Raw genomic sequence first — 20118 nt, forward strand, 5'->3', positions numbered from 1 at the left:
TTGTGAAATGAATTAACTAATTAGGACACAATGTGCTGGAGTAACTCAGCGGATCTGTCAGTATCTCTGCCGGTGGTGGGTGGGCTGCGTTTCGGGTTGGGACCCTTCTTCAGTATGAAGATAGGACCTAACCAAAACATCATCTATCCATGTCCTCCAGTGATGCTGTCCTGACCTGCTGAGTTACTCCAGCACTTTGTGTGTGTTGTTTTTTAACGTGCATCTGCAGTTCCTTGTGTCTGTTTCCAGATAGCTTTGTTAATGAATGTCTTTTTATTTTTTGTCCAGGAATATCCACCCCAAAGAACTACCCACAAAGCAGACCATGACTCTGCTGTTCCGATTACAGCCAAACGCTACTGATGAACCATTTGCACTGTGGCAGATTGTGGATGAACATTTTCACCCTCTCGTTGGAATAGTCCTTGATTGTAAGGCTATGTAAAACTTAAATCATAGCAGATGGTTATTTGTTTTTAAAGATAGACACAAAGAGTTTCAGTTTAGTTTATTGTCACGTGTACCGAGGTACAGTGAAAAGTTTCGGAGCTGGAGTGACTCAACGGGTCAGGCAGCATTTCTGGAGTACATGGACAGGTGACGTATCGGGTCGGGACCCTTCTTCAGTTATTGTAGAAGAGGAGAAGTTCTTCAAAGTAGACGTACCTTGAGGTCATATTTGTTGGAAATACTCTCCGGGTTCTATTGCAATAAGCGAGTTCGGTATTTCAACTGAGCATGCCCAGGTCATAGGGCACTCAAGATAAACATTTTCGGCAGCTGAGCTGCTGCATGTATACATTCACTGCGTTTCATCCGTAGTCAGGATCGAACCCGGGTCTCCGGCGCTGCAAGCGCTGTTGAATTGCTATTGGAGTTAGACAATGTAGAACAAGTGCGAACGGATGATCTCACTACCGTCCCCGCCCCTCCCGAGTGTCCCATCCCTGTCCGGGGGCAGCTGGAGATGACTGGACACCAGCCCTGAGCAGTGGCGGCCCCAGGCTTACATACAGCATAGAAGCGCTAACTCCAGCTCAACACGTTCGCTTTTTCTTTATCATGAATGACCTGTTACATTCTGTTTGTAGTTTGTCTGGTTGTTTGTTTGTTTGTCTTTTTGCACAAAGTCCGCGAGCATTGCCACTTTTCATTTCACTGCACATCTCGTATGTGGATGTGACGAAGAAACTTGACTTGACTTGGCTTGGCTTGGCTTGACCTTTGACAAATCCCATGATTCCTTGCGTTTTTCGGAATACCGAACTCCCTTATTGCTGCCGATCGATTTAGCTGCTTTTAAATTGTTGGGATGGATTTCCAGAGAGTTTTTCAAACTGTTTTTAAAGAGTTCTGGGGCAGCACGGTGACGCAGCGGTGGAGATCCTGTATTTCAGCGCCAGAGACTCCGTTTTCGCTGGGTGCTCCTCCCACAACCCAAAGAGGTGCAGGTTTGTAGCTTAATTGGCCTCTGTAAAATCAACCTTCATGTGCATATTTGTAGGCTAATTGGCCTTGGGAAATTGCTCCTAGTGGGTAGGGAGTGGATGAGAAAGTGGAATAACATAGATCTATATTAGTCTCACTGAAACAAAACTGAAACAATAAGTGAACTCTTAAATATTCTGAAGGATACAAGTTAATTGCTTCATGTTTGATGTTACTCCAGTCTAATCTATATTATTCCATTCAATTCTCAGCTAAACTGCAAACTCTCAGCTACTTCAACCAGGACAGGAAAAATGTTTTCCAGAAAGTCACTTTCAGCCAACCCGAAGTTAAGAAGCTTTTCTTTGGAAGTTACCACAAGGTAATGTCATTGACTTTAGCTGGGCCAGAACACAACTATGAAGATGGCTAAAGATAGTCACAAAATGCTGGAGTAACTTTATGCAGCATAGGGTCCGTCGGCATCTCTGGAGAACATGGACAGGCAATGTTTCGGTTCGGGACCACACACATTACCCACCCACTTTTCCCAGAGCTGCTGCCTGACCCGTTGAGTGACGTCAGTGTTTCGTGGCCAACATCTGCGGTTCCTGTTATTTTTTTTTTACTTTTAAGTTCATAAATTCATAAGTGTAAGGAGCAGAATTCGGCCATTCGGCCCATCACGTCTACTATGCCATTCAATCATGGCTGATCTATAGGGCCTGTCCCGCTTTCCCGAGTTATTCACGAATTCTCCCGAGTTTTCAAACTCGCAGAATGTTCGTAACGAGTCTGTAGGAGTCCGTGGATACATCGTAGCGGCTCGTTTTGCCAGCCGTAGGTACTCAGGGCATCAGGTAAGTCGGGATTTTTTTTCCAGCCTGATGAAAAATGTTCGCGAGTAAAAAAAAATAGCCCCGAGTACCTACGGCTGGAATAACGAGCCGCTACGATATATCCACAAACTCCTACGGACTCGTTACCAACATTTTGCGAGTTCGAAAACTCGGGAGAATTCGTGAATAACTCGGGAAAGTGGGACAGGCCCTTATCTTTCCCTCTCAACCCGCATTCTCCTGCCTCATCCCTATAATAATAATAATAATAATAAATTTTATTTAATGGGCGCCTTTCAAACATCTCAAGGACACCTTACATAGTATATCGGAATAACATATAATCGGAATATAACAAGTAATAAAGACATCACAGAGACACAAATTAAAAACAGGATTCAATCCAAAAACAGAAAATCAAAAACACAGTGTGAAGAGGGAGCAGCGGCAACCAAATCGTGCCAGCGTCCACTCTCTCTTCACGGCAGCCATCTTGGACACAGACCTACAAGACTACAATTAGACAAAAAAAATCATCCCCCCACAGTGGATAGCACTGTGGAAGAAGGCACAATGTCCAGTCCCCACCCCATGTTCACCCCAAAGTCAGGCCTATTGAGGCCACCGCAATTGCCTCTACGGAGGCCCGATGTTCCTGGCCGTTCTCACCGGGTGGTCTTGCCCCGGCGTCGGGAGAGTCCTTTTGGCGGCTGGGCCACCTGGAACGGCCGCTTCCTGGTTGGAGCCCGCGGCTGCCGAAGCCGACAAGGCCGCGCCGGTTTGGAGCTCCCAGGCTCCCGTTGATAAAGTTGGCGCCGCCTCTCCACACTGCCGCCTCTACGCTCCGCAGACCCGCAGCCCGGAGTTGTTGCTCTCGGCGGTCCAGCTCGCCAGAGCTCCAGCGCGTCGCTCCATAACTCTATAAGTAAGCCCGTACTAATCAAATGTACGGGCACAAATCTAGACTTGTATCCTTCCACTACGTTCATACTTGATGTAGAGTGGAACACAAAGTGCTGGATTACCAACATCATAAGATCGTTCCTCAATGGCGTTTATCACATTGTGAGTTGCATACCAAATTACAAGTAATATTAAACCAAAGGTAGACACAAAAAGCTGAGCGGGTGAGGCAGCATCTCTGGAGAGAAGGAATGGGTGACGTTTCGGGTCGAGACCCTTCTTCAGACTCAAAACGTCTCTCCAGAGATGCTGCCTCACCCGTTGAGTTACTCCAGCATTTTGTGTCTACCTTCGATTTAAACCAGCACCTGCAGTTTTTTCTTACACATAATATTAAACCGAGTTGGCCTATTCTGCCTGTTTGGCCGGCATGGTGGCGCAGCGGTAGAGTTGCTGACTTACAGCGCTTGCAGCGCCGGTGACCCGGGTTCAATCCTGACTACGGGTGCTGTCTCTACGGAGTTTGCACGTTCTCCCCGTGACCTGCATGGGTTTTCTACCAGATCTTCAATTTCCTCCCAGACTCCAAAGTCATACAGGTTTGTAGGTTGATTGGCTTGATAGAAGATACAAGATACATGTATTTGTCACGTGTACCAGTTGGCGCAGTGAAATGTGTGGTCGCCATACAAATAAAATAAAGAACACAACACACGATAGGCTCCAACATAAAACAGTTTCCCACTGTGAGGGAAGGCACCAAAGTTCAGTCCTCTACCTCTGTTGTTCTTGATGTTCACCCGTGGTAGCCCTCCACAGTCGCCGCTACGGGCGGCCCGCTGCTCAGGCTCACTCGCCGGGATGATGGAACTCCGACGTCGGAACAGGAGGCCAACCTCAGCGGCTTAGACCTCCGAATCGGCCACTTCCTACCAGTAGTAGAAACTGTCCCGAGTGTGTGTCAATGTGCGGGGATCGCTGGTCGGTGCGGACTCGGTTGGCCGAGCGGCCTGTTTCCGCGCTGTTGTCTCTGTATCTGTATCTGTCTCTTTAGGTTCATATCGCAGTGAGTAGGAGCACAGTTAGGCTTCATGTTGACTGCGTGAAAGTTGGAGAGGAACGGATAAACGGTGTTGGGAAAATCTCCCATGACGGATTTGAGGTGCTTGGGAAACTGGTAAACAACAGGGGTGCGATCAATACTTCAGTACCAGTGAGTGATTACGAAAATTATTTTTCATTCCTTCTTATTTTATTTTGATATTTTTTAATGTGTTTCCAGTGATTGCCTCGTGTTTAATCGCATGTTTAGTTTCAGTTGCAGGCGTTTGAAATCGTTTGCAATAATTCATGGAGCAGCATGGACAGGTGTTGTGATCTACCGGCCTGGGTGAGTCAATTGTGTTCAGCTAATATTAAGCCAACGGATGTTATCTTCCGGTAGCTTATGTTTCATAGGGGAAAGATGACGAGGGGAAAAAATGATGAATTGGCCATTGTTTGAGACAGTAATATAGCCGGGGTAATGGATGGTCAGCTCTCCTTTGAGATACTGCCAAGAAATTCTTTAGATCAATTAAGGCAGCACATCCGAGTAGCTGGCACTTGCAAATAGAGTGGCCGTGTTTCAAACACAGCACTGGGCTGTCAACTTGTGTTATGTCTTTGGTTGGAACCCAAGAGTGTTTGACCGAAGCAAAAAGGTTGCTGCCTGAACCGTTGAAGTCCAATCTGTCATTTCCAAATGAACGCATGGCGCTGGCCCAAAGTGGATAAGACATGGTTGCGTTTACAGACCTGTTACGCTGTTGCAAGTCAGAGTATCATTGTTTCATGGTCATGGTCATGGTCATGGTCATGGGCTAAGTGTTCGGCTGGCAACCGGAAGGTAGCCGGTTCGAATCCCGCTTGGAGTGCATACTGTCGTTGTGTCCTTGGGCAAGACACTTCACCCACCTTTGCCTGTGTGTGAATGTGTGTGAATGTGTGTGAGTGATTGGTGGTGGTCGGAGGGGCCGTAGGCGCAGATTGGCAGCCACGCTTCCGTCAGTCTGCCCCAGGGCAGTTGTGGCTACAGAAGTAGCTTACCACCACCGAGTGTGACTGAGGAGTGTATGAATAATGCGATGTAAAGCGCCTTGAGTATTAGAAAGGCGCTATATAAATCCCATCCATTATTATTACTACATACGCGGTAGTGTGGCACAATGGTAGAGCAATGGTAGAGCTGCTGCCTCACAGCGCCGGAGACCCGACCTCGGGTGCTATCCGTACAGAGCTTGTACATTCTCCCGTGGGTTTTCTCCGGGTGCTCCGGTTTCCAAAGACCTGCAGGTTTGTAGGTTAATTGGCTTCTGTAACATTGTCCAGAGTGTGTAGGATAGGACCAGTGTGCTGGGTGATTGCTGGTTGGCGTGGACTCGGTGGGCCACAGGGCCTGTTGCCACACTGTGTTTATAAAGTCTAAAGACAATGAAACACTTCTTGATTCCTCCGCTCAGTTCGCACTAACCAACCTGATCTCCCGGTGGCTCAGCTCTTCAACTCCCCCTCCCATTCCCAATCTGACCTGTCTGTCCTGGGCCTCCTCCATGGCCAGAGTGAGGCCCAGCGCAAATTGGAGAAACAGCACCTCATATTTCGCTTGGGTAGTTTACACCCCAGCGGTATGAACATTGACTTCTCCAATTTCAGGTCGTCCTTGCTTTCTCCCTCCTTCCCCTCCCCTTCCCAGCTCTCCCACAGCCCACAGTCTCTGTCTCTTCCTTTCTTTCCCCCCTCCCCCTCACCCCGACATCAGTCTGGAGAAGGGTCTCGACCCGAAACGTTGCCTATTCCTTCGCTCCATAGATGCTGCCTCACCCGCTGAGTCTCTCCAGCATTTTTGTCTACCTTCGATTTTTCCAGCATCTGCAGTTCTTTCTTAAACTTCTTGATCCAGCCTGATTTTCAGACTCTCAGTTTGTTTACAATTGATTCCAGATCCGTTATTTCTTCTGGAGCCACTAAACCAATAATAATCCAGAATGATTTATTTGAAATATTACCTCAAACTTCACTGGAAGTCACGCTGTTTACTCAAATCACTTCCCCACGTTATGGAGGAAGGATGTTAATGTAAGCAGAGCTTCTCTGACAGTCCAATGAAGCAGGTCCCCCACACAACACAATTCAAAACACCTCAGCCCACTGCCTACCCCTCTCTCCCTCACCGCCAAATCATAGGTTCATAAGTCATAGGAGCCAAATTAGGCCATTCGGCCCATCGCGTCTACTCCACCATTCAATCATGGCTGATCTATCTTTCCCTCTCAACCCCATTCTCCTGCCTTCTCCCCATAACCCCCTGACACCCGTACTAATCAAGAATCTGTCAATGCCTACCTTAAAAATATCCATTGGCAGCCTCCACAGCCGCCTGTGGCAATGGATTCCACAGATTCACCATCCTCTGACTAAAGAAATTCCTCCTCGTCTCCTTTCTAAAGGTATGGCCTTTTATTCTGAGGTTATGCCCTCTGGTTTTAGACACGCCTGCCTGTGGAAACATCCTCTCCACATCCACTCTATCCAGGCCTTTCACTATTCGGAAAGTTTCTATAAGGTCCCTCCCCCTCATCCTTCTAAACTCCAGCGAGTACAAGCCCAGTGTTGTCACCCCCCTCAGGTTCCTGTTAAAACTTTCCCTTCTCACTTTGGTGGGGGGGGGGGGAGAAATAGATTTCATCCTGTGATTTGCTTATTGTTATGGATGTGCTTGTTTATCTGTGTGCTCCATTAATTGTTGCAATTGAAATATTTTTCTGATGGCAGAGAGATGATGTAACGTGCCCTCCTAACGTCCCGACCTGTACTTGCTCATCGCTGATCACAGGAGCACCAGGACCTTTGGGCCCATCAGTGAGTTCATTTATCTTCATAAAACCCACGACACACTGGCTCACATCCAGCTGATAAACTAGAGATAATGTATCGTAGCCGCGCAGTGGCGCAGCGGTAGAGTTGCAGCCTCACTGTGCCACAAACCCGTGTTTGATCCCGACTACGGGTGCCGTCTGTACGGAGTTTGTACCTTCTCCCCGTGACGGTGGGATTCTCTGCCTCGGAAGGCAGTGGAGGCCACTTCTCTAGAGGCTTTCAGGAGAGAGTTATGCCCGTCCCACTTAGGAAACCTAAACGGAAACCTCTGGAGACTTTGCGCCCCACCCAAGGTTTCCGTGCGGTTCCCGGAGGTTGCAGGTGGTTGCCGGAGGTTGCAGGTAGTGGAAGCTGGTAGGGAGACTGGTGAAAACCTCCGGGAACCGCACGGAAACCTTGGGTGGGTTTCCAGCTTCCTCCCAGTCACGCGGAGCGACCGGCTAGCCTTCATGCATACAGGACGACGCTGAATTTACCTCCCAAACTATTTCGGATGACAAAATGAAATCAAGTATGAATCTGTTCGATTTGATCTTATTTGATTGTGCACGGCAGGTTGATTGCATTCGTGGAAACAGGGCAGACCACGTGAAGGTCGCAATCTCCCACCCCCACTAGAGGGCCTGAGCTATGGGGAGAGGCTGAGCAGGCTAGGACTTTATTCCATGGAGAGCAGGAGGGTGAGGGGTGATCTTGTAGAAGTGTACAAAATCATGAAAGGCTGGCCCTTGATTTGACCTGGCTGAGGCGTTGCAGAATGTGGATGGGAGGGAGGTTGGTTTATGTGGTGGTCTGGGCTACGTAGCGATGACAAACGTTGAGGTTAACCCCAGTTTCTCACTCAATTGTGCAGGGTCCTCCTGGTGCGAGAGGCCAGCAGGGTGAATGCGGGGAGCCAGGACCACAGGTAAGGGTGGACTTTGAGCTAAATCTCAGTAATGACAAAGCAAACCAATATTAACTCTGGACAGAGTCTACTTCAGTCTGACCTCATTGTCTTCTAGGGTCCAGAAGGTCCAGCGGGCAATCGAGGTCCCAAGGGATTGGAGGGTGAACCAGGACCGCCAGGGCCCAGAGGACTAAGTATACGAGGTCCTGCTGTACGTATACGAGACACACTCGTCTATCCACACTGCATGCTAATGAATCGTGCCGAAATATAGTTAATAAAATTTTTTTTTAAAGTATTGTAAATTATGACTTGGTTGTTGCCAGCGTACGCAAGAAAATCCATAATCAATAAAAACAATAATTGTATCAATAGGCAATAGGTTCAGGAGGAGGCCATTCGGCCCTTTGAGCCAGCACCGCCATTCAATGTGATCATGGCTGATCATCCCCAATTAGTACCCCGTTCCTGCCTTCTCCATATCCACTGACTCCGCTATCTTTAAGAGCCCTATCTAGCTCTCTTGACAGTATCCAGAGAAATGGCTTCCACCGCCCTCTGAGCCCGAGAATTGCACAGACTCACAACTATCTGTATGAAAAAATGTTTCCTCGATTCCGTTCCAAATGGCTTACCCCTTATTCTAAAACTGTGGCCTCTGGTTCTGGACTCCCCCAACATCGGGAACATGTTTCCTGCCTCGAGCGTGTCCATACCTTAATAATCTTATACGTTTCGATAAGATCCCCTCTCATCCTTCTAAACTCCAGAGTGTACAAGCCCAGCCGCTCCATTCTCTCAGCATATGACAGTCCCACCATCCCGGGAATTAATCTTGTAAACCTACGCTGCACTCCCTCAATAGCAGGAATGTCCTTCCTCAAATTAGGGGACCAAAACTGCAATATCAATGTTGATATATCTTGTCTTTACAAAGGGTCCACCAGGTGAGAAAGGCCAAAGTGGTGAGCCTGGACAAAGAAGTAATCAGGTAAAGATTCAAACTGAGTCGTAGACTTGTACGTCACAGAACCAGGCCGCTTTGATCCTGCCATCCATGCCGGCCAAGATACTTGTCCTGGCGTCGAGGCCAGTCGCCAACTCTCGGATACCTCCTCCTACTTGTCCGTGGACCATGATCCCACAGATGAACACCAGGCCATAATTTCACAGAACATTTCTGATTTTATCATTTCTGGCTGACTGGCCTCCAAAGCCTCCAACCTCATCGTTCCCCAGCCCCGCACGGCCTGGTTTTATCTTCTCCCCAAAATCCATAAACCAAACTGCCCTGGCAGACTCATTGTTTCCACATGTTCATGTCCCACTGAATTAATTTCCACATACCTCGACTCCATCCTATTTCCTCCCCCCCCCCCCCCGGTCCAATAAAATAGTCTGAAGAAAGGTCTCGACCCGAAACATCACCCATTCCTCCTCTCCAGAAATGCTGCCTGTCCCGCTGAGTTACTCCAGCATTTTGTGTCTTCCTGCCCACACTGATCCCCTTTGCCTGCATTAGGCCCACAGCCCTCTATGTCCACCCCCATCTCCTCTCCCCTGCTACAATCAGTCTGAAGAAGGGTCCATATTCTCCAGCGATGCTGCCTGCCGCTTGAGTTATTCCAGCACTTTGCATCATAGTCATCCAGCACAGAAACGGGCCCTTCGGCCCAGCTTGCCCACCAAGATGCTGATTTCCATGTGGAAAGTAAACAAGGCATAAATGTGAGAAAAATGCTGGAGAAACTCAGCAGGTGAGGCAGCATCTATTGAGCGAAGGAAATAGGCAACGTTTCGGGTCGAAACCCTTCTTCAGACTGAAGAAGAAGAAGGGTCTTGACCCGAAACGTTGCCCATTTCCTTCGCTCCATAGATGCTGCCTCACCCGCTGAGTTTCTCCAGCATTTTTGTCTACCTTCGGTTTTCCAGCATCTGCAGTTCTTTCTTAAGCATAAATGTGAGATGCTGTTTAGGGTTTTACAACTTTTCACCTTTTCATTGAAGAGTCGGGGTATTGCTTTGGAGACCATCATTGGGAAAGGGAAGACAAAATCTCACTGTCCCTTGCTGAATGAGCTGTACGTGAGTGTGTGTCTTCAGTCTACATTTTTGTTTCTCCTCAGGGACTTCCAGGACCTCGAGGTCCTCCAGGAAGAGATGGAATCCAGGGACCAAAGGTAAAGAAATATTTACTAGAAAATTATCTAAGTGTAGGAATCCAAGTAGCTTGTGCCAAAGATTAAAAACATACCGGTAATATTTTTTTAGTTTTAGAGATACAGTGCGGAACCAGGCCCTTCGGCCCACCGAGTCCGCCCCAACCAACGATCCCCGCACACTAACACTATCCTACACAGACACTAGGGACAATCTACACATACACCAAGCCAATTAACCTACAAAACTGTACGTCTTTGGAGTGTGGGAGGAAACCGAAGATCTCTGAGAAAATCGGCCTGGGTCACGGGGAGGACGTACAAACTCCGTACAGACAGCACCCGTAGTCAGGATCTAACCCGGGTCTCCGGCGCTGCAAGTGCTGTAAAGCCCCTGTCCCATTTTCCCGAGTTACTCACAAATTCTCCCGAGTTTTCCCCTTGATTCAAACTCGGAGAATGTCCGTAGATATTTCGTAGCGGCCCGTAATGCCAGCCGTAGGTACTCGGGGCATCAGGTAAGTCGGGACGTTTTTTCAGCATGTTGAAAAATGTCCACGAGTAAAATAAATAACCCCGAGTACCTACAGCTGGCTATTAAAGTAATTCTCCGAGTTGGAATCAACGGGGAAACTCGGGAGAATTCGTGAGTAACTCGGGAATGTGGAACGTGCTTAACTCAGCGACTCTACCGCTGCGTCACAACGTGGCCGCATATCTTTGCTGTATTTGATTACAAGCAACATTTAGAATTTATTTTTCCAAATGGACCTGCCTGACCTGCTGAGTTACTCCAGCACATTGTGTCATTTTGCAATCTCTTTCTCTGGTGGGATCGTAATGTTAGGGGCATGAAGATCATGTATAGAATGTGAAGACAGACGTTTGTTCATACCTAGGCCTTTACAACCAATCGAGAACTTATGAACTGCAATCGGAAAGTGATAGTCAACGTGATAACGTGCCCACACACTAAAACTAATATTATAATCACCATAATTTTTCTTAGTGATGCTGATTAAGAGATAAATACCAATTAATTAGCTCTTAGGGCTAAAGGAATCAGGGGGGGGGGGGGGGGGGTATGGGGGAAAAAGCAGGAATGGGATCCAGACTACGGGTGCTGTCAGTACGGAGTTTGTATGTTCTCCCCGTGACAGATTTGTAGGTTAATTGGCTTGGTAATGTAAACATTGTCCCTTGTGGGTGTAGGATGGTGTTAGTGTGCGGGGATCGCTGGTCGGCGCGGACCCGGTGGGCAGAAGGGCCTGTTTCCGCGCTGTATCTCTAAACTAAACTAAACTAAAATGAAACGTGCACCATTTTCAGTAGAAACAAGGAACTGCAGATGCTGGTTTACCGAGGAAAGACACAAAGTGCTGGAGTAATTTAGTGGGTCTGCCAGACCCGCTGAGTTACTCCAGCATTTTGTGCCTTTGTTCCATGTTTAGTCTGTTTTACCAGGGCTAGCTTTGACTGGGTAATTCCTCTTAGATTGAGAATATAATAAATGAAAAAAGTTTTTCTTTCATTGAGTTTTTAATGAACTAGATTTGAACAAAGCATGATTTATTATGGAATATTCAATGGTTGTCTCAGAAATACCGAAATTGCAGCTAAATTATCACTTTTTGTTTTAAATCTTTTTGGTAAAACCCCTGTCCCATGGTACAAGTACATTCCAAGGGTTCTCCCGAGTTTGCCCAGATTCGAACTCGGAGATTTACGGTAATGGCCACTCGTCGGTACTCGGGGATCTCGTGGACATTTTCCAACATGTTGAAAAATCTTCACGAGTCTTCCCGTGCTTACCTGCCGTTAGCGAGTCTTCCCGAGTACCTGCCGTTAGCGTTACGAGCCGCTAAGGGACGTCCCTGAGCTCCGACGTACCCGCTACGACCATTCTCCGTGCTTACCACGAGTTTGATTTTTTTTTAACTCGGGAGAGCTCATAGAATGAACTCGTACCATGGGACAGGACTTTAACTCATTTATTTGGCCTCGGATTGAGATCATTTCTTTTCAATGAGTAGAGCTATTTACTTTAGACTTTACTTTAGAAATACAGTGCGGAAACAGTCCACCGAGTCCGTGTCAACCAGCGATCACCCCTTACAATCGTACTATCCTACGCACACTAGGGACAAATTACAATTTCACTGATGCCCATTAACCTACAAACCTGTATGTCTTTGGAGTGTGGGTGGAAACCGGAACGCCGAGAATTTAGTTTCACAAGTGGTGAGTCTGTGGAATTCTCGCTCTCACAGGGCGGTGGAGGCAGGTTCTCTGGATGCTTTCAAGAGAGAGCTAGATAGGGCTCTTAAAAATAGCGGAGTCAGGGGATATGGGGAGAAGGCAGGAACGGGGTACTGATTGGGGATGATCAGCCATGATCACATTCAATGGCAGTGCTGGCTCGAAGGGCCAAATGGCCTAATCCTGCACCTATTGTCTATTGTCTGTTGTCACCCGGAGAAAACCCACGCAGGTCACGGGGTGAATGTACAAACTCCGTACAGACAGCACCCGTAGTCGGGATCCAACCCGGATCTCTGGCGCTGTGAGGCAGCAACACTAACGCTGGGCTGCGTCTGAATGTTACCGCATTTGCAGAGAGAATGAATCTCTCAGCTTCAGGCATAGATTGGAATGGAATCACATGCTTCAATTTGGGTATTGCCATTAAAATAGACAGTGTGTGTATAAATTATAAATTGTTATTAATGTTTTAGGGGACAAGGGGACTGGAAGGCACGATCGGACCCCCAGGACTTCCTGGGACAAGAGTAAGTTGACATAAATAATTTTGTTTCACATGATGTCATAAATAGCATCACATACTTCACTGATTTTTCTCTGTACAGAATGTTCAGAATCTTGAGCAGCATGTTCAGAATCTTTTTGACCTGTGGGGGGAAAAAAAACACATTTTGTTTCTTCAATGCAACTTTTGGAGAAAGTTTGAAAGCCTTTCTGATTAGAACTGCAGTTGTTTGGGTGTTAGGATGAAATTGTGAAGGGGGAAAAGGATATTCATTTTTTCATCATTTGGAAACAAAGAACTCCAGAACCGTTGAGCTCCTCAGATTAACTACCCTCTAACTAAACAAATTCCTCCTCACCTCCTTTCTAAACGAACGCACTTTAATTCTGAGGCTTTGACCTCTGGTCCTAGACTCTCCCACCAGTGAAAACATCCTTTCCACATCCACTCTATCTATGCCTTTCATTATTCTATGTTTCAATGAGGTCCCCCCTCAACCTTCTAAACTCCAGCGAGTAGAGGCCCAGTGCTGTCGAACGCTCATAATATGCTAACCCACTCATTCCTGGAATCATTTTTGTGACTTCACTCTGGCAATGGAGGAGGCCCAGGACAGAGAGGTCAGCATGGGAATGGGAGGGGAAGTTAAAATGGTGAGTCACCATTGCCAGACTGATACAACCCATTTGACTGCATGCAGTACATTTTTACTGATCTCACTATGATCATGTAATAGGAGCAGAATTAGGCCATTTGGCCCATCAAGTCTACCTTGCCATTCAATCATGGCTGATCTATCTCTCCCTCCTAACCCCATTCTCCTGCCATCTCCCCATAACACCTGACACCCGTACTAATCAAGAATCTATCTATCTCTGCCTTAAATATATCCACTGACTTGGCCTCTACAACCTTTTGTGGCATAGAATTCCACAGATTCACCACCCTCTGACTGAAGAAATCCCTCCTCGTCTCCTTCCTAAAAGAACATCCTTTAATTGGGTCCGCTATCCAGACAAAATAAGTTATTCAAAGTCTTATTAACTTATTTACAGAGGCTCTGCATTCCTTACAGACGACCAGTTTCTGACAACACGTTTTACTAGAAAAAAATTGAATTCAGTTTTTAGGTTGATTGGCTATAAATAAATAACTTAGAGTGGAGATACAAGTAATTTTATTTCAATTAAGGATTCATAATACCCTTTTGAAGGAAAATGTGTTTGTGAGTTGAAAATAATATCAAATGCAAAACCTTATACATACATGAGAACACAATTTTCATCTGGCCTAAGAAATGGGATTTAATTTTGATTGAATTTAAAATGATACTATTAATTGCTACTCTCTCATGCTTATTAATTTCACTTCTTACCATTTTGTTTTCCACTATTTAGTAGAAGCATTAAGAGTATTTTCTAAATCATCCTTTTATGACTTAAGATGTTTAATGTTTCGTTTAGTTTGGAGAATGCAGTGCAGAAACAGGCCCTTCGGCCCACCGAGTCCGTGCCGACCAGCGATCCCCGCACATTAACACAATCCTATACACACGAGGGACGATTTACCATATTACCGACGCCAAATAACCTACAAACTTGTACGTCTTTTGGGTGCGGGAGGAAACCAGAGCACCTGGGGAAAACCCATGCGGGTCACGGGGAGAACGTACAAACTCCGTGCAGACAGCACCTGTGGTCAGGATTGTACCTGGGTCTCTAACGCTGTAAGGCAGCAACTCCACCGCTGCTCCAGCGAGCCGCCCTTGTGTCATTGAGTCATTGAAGATGAGAATACTTATATATGAAGGATAGTGCAATATTGCCGCAGTTCCTCCCTCTGCTGTTTAACATGAGGGATTGGCCTTTATAAATATCAGCTGTACACACAAAAGGGCACAAACCTATGGGCGTAAACAAGAAAACAATGCATCAAATTAAAGTAGGAAATAAACCCTGCGGTACAAAATCAATACTGATTCAATATCAAGATAGAAACACAGAAAATTGGTGCAGGAGTAGGCCATTTGGCCCTCCGAGCCAGCACCACCATTCAAAATGATCACGGCTGATCATCCAGAATCAGTACCCCGTTCCTGCTTTCTCCCCATATCCCTTGATTCCGTTAGCCCGAAGAGCTACATCTAACTCTCTCTTGAATACAAGATCTTGATTGTGATTCAAGCAAGATCTGAATAAAGGCGTGATGAATCCATCAGTAACCTAAATAGACAACATTGTACAGAGACCGTCCACACTGAGCCCAGGCCGTTGGCTAAGTAGTGTAGGGGGATAATGGCCTCGCTCACGAGGTACGTTAAACCTCGGGACGTGTACTCTGCGAGTGCTCGAGATAGCGGAGAGTAAAATGGCCAACTATCCCTTTAGTCTTTAACGGTACGTTAGTGCGCGGGGGGGAACGTTAAAGGTTTTGGCTTTGATTTCTCAGCCGTCGTTGATACAAACTGTGCAATGATCTCTTTCAGGGGCCGACAGGAATTGTGGGACCAACAGGTTATCAAGGAGACCAGGGCGTTCCTGGCAATGTGGGGCCTTCTGTAAGTGTTGCCTCGTATGTAACTGTATGATGTGTGAGGCATATGTACACACATGTACGTACAGACAACACCCGTAGACAGGATCGAACCCGGGTCTCCGGCGCTGTGAGCTGTAGTAACTCCACCAGCACCAGTAGCGGTCCCGTTACCGGAGGCAGTAACGCCACCGAGCCACCCAATGGTAGCTCGTTCCATATACCCACCACCCTTGCCCCTCAGGTTCTGACTCAATTTCCCCTCTCACCTTAAACCACCGGCCTCTACAGTTTGATACCATGGCTCTATGCATCCACGAGAATCCAAGGGAATATACAGCAGCAGCAGAGAATATTGGTATCAGGCCAAAGTCTTAAAAATCCAAATCTGTTTGCATTCAATTCTGAAACTTGATCATGTGCAAAAATATCTTGAATGCAGTTGATGTGATTATTCATTTTAAACACTATTTCGCAGGGACTTCCGGGTGCCAAAGGAGAAAAAGGGGAGAAGGTGAAGTTTTTTGGTTTTCCCGATGATATGTTTTCCAAAGGAAAAAATTCCAGCAAAAATCAAAAATATATTCTGGAGTTATGGTTTGTTCTTTGTTTCCCTTGTAGGGAGAGCCACAATCCCTCTCCGCAGTGTATCAGATGGTTAGCCAAGCCTGTGAGGAGCTTGTTCAGAGTAAGTAACAGGTTAAAACACCAAATTGCCGTGATAATTTATTATAGTGTGAAATTTGCATTTATTTAAATTTATTTACAATTTAACGCATAATTAATAAGACTTTGAGATCAACCCGGCTCTTCTAACTGGATCAACTAGTACAGGAACAGGCCCTTCGGCCCACAATGTCCGTGCCGAACATGATGCCAACGCATGTCATTTGCCTGCATATAATTCATATCCCTCCAGTGCTCGCACTTCCATCTAAAATCCTCTTAAACACCACTATCGTACCTGCCTCCACCACCACCACCCCTGACAGCATGTTCCAGGCACCCACCACCCATTGCATATTAAAAAAATCTTGCTCCGTACATCTATTTTAGACTTTGCCCTCTCACCTATGTGGGGCCTTTGATATTACCACCTGGGAAACATTATGCCTCTCAAAATGTTACATACCACTATCAGGTCATCCCTCAACATTTGACGCTCCAGAGAGCACAATACAAGATTGTCCAATCTTAAATTCTATTGTGTATTGTGTGTTTTTTTTTTTAAGTGTATCGCTGCTGGCAAATTCATTTCACTGCACCTTCGTTGGTGCATGTGACGAATGAATTTGACTTTGACTTTTGACTCTCCTTGTAGCTAATATTATCTGATCAAGGCAGCTTTCTGGTAAACCTCTTCCGCACCCTCTCCAAAGCCCCCATGACTATCCTGTATGTGGGGCAACCAGAAATGCATGCAAAACTCCAAATGCGGAATTTGACTTCATTGAACCAGGTTTCAGAAGTGAAGTTCAAAGTATGGAAATTCATGAACATACGTTCATTAATGTATGAAATTATTGTGCATGAGATATAGAAACATAGAAAATGGGTGCAGGAGTAGGCCATTCGGCCCTTCGAGCCATTCAATATGATCATGGCTGATCATCCAACTCAGTATCCTGTACCTGCCTTCTCTCCATACCCCCTGATTCCTTTAGCCACAAGGGCCACATCTAACTCTCTCTTAAATATAGCCAATGAACTGGCCTCAACTACCTTCTGTGGCAGAGAATTCTAGAGATTCACCACTCTGTGTGTAAAAAGTTTTTCTCATCTCAGTCCTAAAAGATTTCCCCCTTATCCTTAAACTGTGACCCCTTGTTCTGGACTTCCCCAACATCGGGAACAATCTTCCTGCATCTAGCCTGTCCAACCCCTTAAGAATTTTGTACGTTTCTATAAGATCCCCCCTCAATCTTCTAATTCTAGTGAGTACAAGCCGAGTCTATCCAGTCATTCTTCATATGAAAGTCCTGACATCCCAGGAATCAGTCTGGTGAACCTTCTCTGTACTCCCTCTATGGCAAGAATGTCTTTCCTCAGATTAGGAAACCAAAACTGTACGCAATACTCCAGGTGTGGTCTCACCAAGACCATGTACAACTGCAGTAGAACCTCCCTGCTCCTATACTCAAATCCTTTTGCTATGAATGCTAACATATCCTTCGCTTTCTTCACTGCCTGCTGCACCTGCATGCCTACTTGACACCCAGGTCTCGTTGCATCTCCCCTTTTCCTAATCGGCCACCATTCAGATTAAAGTCTACTTTCCTGTTTTTGCCACCAAAGTGGATAACCTCACATTTATCCACATTATACTGCATGATATATCTTCCTCTCTTGGTTAGTATAGTTTAGAACCCTGTTGTAATTCAGCATTTTGTAAGGTCGTCATTAAACCCGCACTATATGGAGCACATGTAAAGGTTTATTAAATTATCCCAGGGATTAACTTGGTTGGGGCGGGATAAGAGTTTTATGATTTTACCAGTCTATCTTTGATGACCAAATAGATGAGTGAAGGCACAAGGAACTGCAGGTGCTGGAATCTTGAGCAAAACACAAAGTGTTGGAGTAACTCAACAGGTCAGGCAGCAACTGGGAAGTGACTGGACAGGTGATGGTTTGGGTCGGGATCCTTCTTCAGACTGATTGTAGTGGGGGGGGAGGGGGGGGAAGCTGGAAAAGAGAGGTAGGGGCTGGCCAAAGCCTGGTAAGTGATAGGTGGATACAGGTGGGGCATTTGATTGACAAATGGGTGGAGTAACAGCTGAGTGAATTATTAGGGGCCTCACGGTGATGCAGCGGTAGAGTTGCTGCTTTACAGCGCCGGCGACCCGGGTTTGATCCTGACTGCAGGTGCTGTCTGTGCGGAGTTTGCACGTTCTCCCTGTAACCGGGTGGCTTTTCTCCGGGTGCTCTGGTTTCCACTCACATTCTGAAGACATGCAGGTTTGTATGTTGATTGGCCCACTGTGTGTAGGATAGAACTAGTGTGAACGGATGATTACTGATTGGTGTAGACTCGGTGGGCCAAAGGGCCTGTTTCCACACTGTATCTTTGGACTTTAGAGATCCGGCACGGAAATAGTCCCTTCGGCCCACCGAGTCCGTTCTGACCAGCAATCCCCCGTACACTAGCGCTATCCTACACACCGTTTTCACAGAAGCCAATTCACCTACAAACCTGTACGTCTTCGGAGCGTGGGAGGAAACCGGAGCACCAGGAGAAAACCCACATGGTCACGGGGAGAATGTACAAAGTCCGTACAGACAGCACCCATAGTCAGGATCGAACCTGGGTCTCTGGCGCTGTATAGAAACACAGAAAACAGGTGCAGGAGTAGGCCATTCGGCCTTTCGAGCCTGCACCGCCATTCAATATGATCATGGCTGTCCCATGTATTCTGTCCCTGCCTTCTCTCCATACCCCCTGATCCCTTCAGCCACAAGGGCCACATCTAACTCCCTCTTAAATATAGCCAATGAACTGGCCTCAACTACCTTCTGTGGCAGAGAGTTCCAGAGATCCACCACTCTCTGTGTGAAAAATGTTTTTCTCATCTCGGTCCTAAAGGATTTCCCCCTTTATCCTTAAACTGTGACCCCTTGTCCTGGACTTCCCCAACATCGGGAACAATCTTCCTGCATCTAGCCTGTCCAACCCCTTAAGAATTCTGTAAGTTTCTATAAGATAAGGTATGACAGGGACTACCGCTGTGCTGCCCTGTGCCACGTTCTCTAAATAAAAACAGATTTACCTGATGTGCTTTTTATAGTAACCTTGACCTTTTGTTTGTTTATTGATTATTAGATCACATGTTGAAATTTGACTTGGTCTTGAATGAGTTCTCAAAGAACCCCACGCCTGTACGGATTATCCAGGGACCGGCAGGTGAGGTCGGAGAACCCGGAAAACCGGACCACCGGGAAACCGAGGAGCGCCGGGAATACCTGGCGTGCCTGGGACTGCTGGCAAAGCCGGCTACCCTGGAGAGATAGGTACCTTGTGTCTCCCAGCTCAAACATACGTCATCTTATTCTGTTAATGCCGCCTTGTTGAAATGGTTATGCCCCTGTCACACTTAGGAAACCTGAACGGAAACCTCTGGAGACTTTGCGCCCCACCCAAGGTTTCCGTGCGGTTCCCAGAAGGAGGTTTTTGTCAGTCTCCCTACCTGCTTCACTACCTGCAACCTCCGGCAACCTCCAGGAACCGCACGGAACCTTGGGTGGGGCGCAAAGTCTCCAGAGGTTTCTGTTCAGGATTCCTAAGTGGGACAGGGGCTTAACTTCACATTCTTCATCTAGACCAGTGCTTCTTAAAGTGGTTAAGAGGGGAACTGCAGATGTTGGAAAATCGAAGGTAGGCAAAAGTGCTGGTGAAACTCAGCGGGTGCGGCAGCATCTATGGAGCGAAGGAAATAGGCAACGTTTCGGCCCGAAACCCGGAAGGGTTTCGGCCCGAAACCCGGAAGGGTTTCGGGCCGAAACGTTGCCTATTTCCTTCGCTCCATAGATGCTGCCTCACCCGCTGAGTTTCTCCAGCACTTTTGTCTACCTTCTTAAACTAGTGAATGGTTCACCCAAGTGTGAATGAAATTAGTTTTGGGGTGAATGAAACTAGAGGGGCGAATGAATGATGAATGACTACATTTATTCAGATAAATGGGTAAG

General features: G+C 46.7%; 1 protein-coding gene across 4 annotated transcripts in view; it reads left to right on the plus strand.

Annotated features, from left to right (window-relative positions):
• The window catches only part of LOC116986177 (collagen alpha-1(XIV) chain-like), a 110142-nt gene extending 90689 nt beyond the window's left edge, over positions 1–19453 (plus strand). For all 4 annotated transcript variants that reach the window (XM_033041427.1, XM_033041429.1, XM_033041426.1 and 1 more), the window contains 14 exons: positions 289–431; positions 1701–1810; positions 4225–4383; positions 4483–4560; positions 6984–7070; positions 7942–7995; positions 8093–8188; positions 8915–8968; positions 10104–10157; positions 12872–12925; positions 15389–15460; positions 15914–15949; positions 16057–16123; positions 19256–19453. In XM_033041427.1, the coding sequence (XP_032897318.1) occupies positions 289–431; positions 1701–1810; positions 4225–4383; positions 4483–4560; positions 6984–7070; positions 7942–7995; positions 8093–8188; positions 8915–8968; positions 10104–10157; positions 12872–12925; positions 15389–15460; positions 15914–15949; positions 16057–16123; positions 19256–19443 (1252 nt within the window). In that variant the 3' untranslated portion in view covers positions 19444–19453. The remainder of the gene's footprint in view (positions 1–288; positions 432–1700; positions 1811–4224; positions 4384–4482; positions 4561–6983; positions 7071–7941; positions 7996–8092; positions 8189–8914; positions 8969–10103; positions 10158–12871; positions 12926–15388; positions 15461–15913; positions 15950–16056; positions 16124–19255) is intronic.
• The last annotated feature ends 665 nt before the right edge of the window (positions 19454–20118 follow it).

The sequence above is a fragment of the Amblyraja radiata genome, chromosome 23, assembly GCF_010909765.2.
Source record: "Amblyraja radiata isolate CabotCenter1 chromosome 23, sAmbRad1.1.pri, whole genome shotgun sequence".
NCBI classification, from domain to species: domain Eukaryota; kingdom Metazoa; phylum Chordata; class Chondrichthyes; order Rajiformes; family Rajidae; genus Amblyraja; species Amblyraja radiata.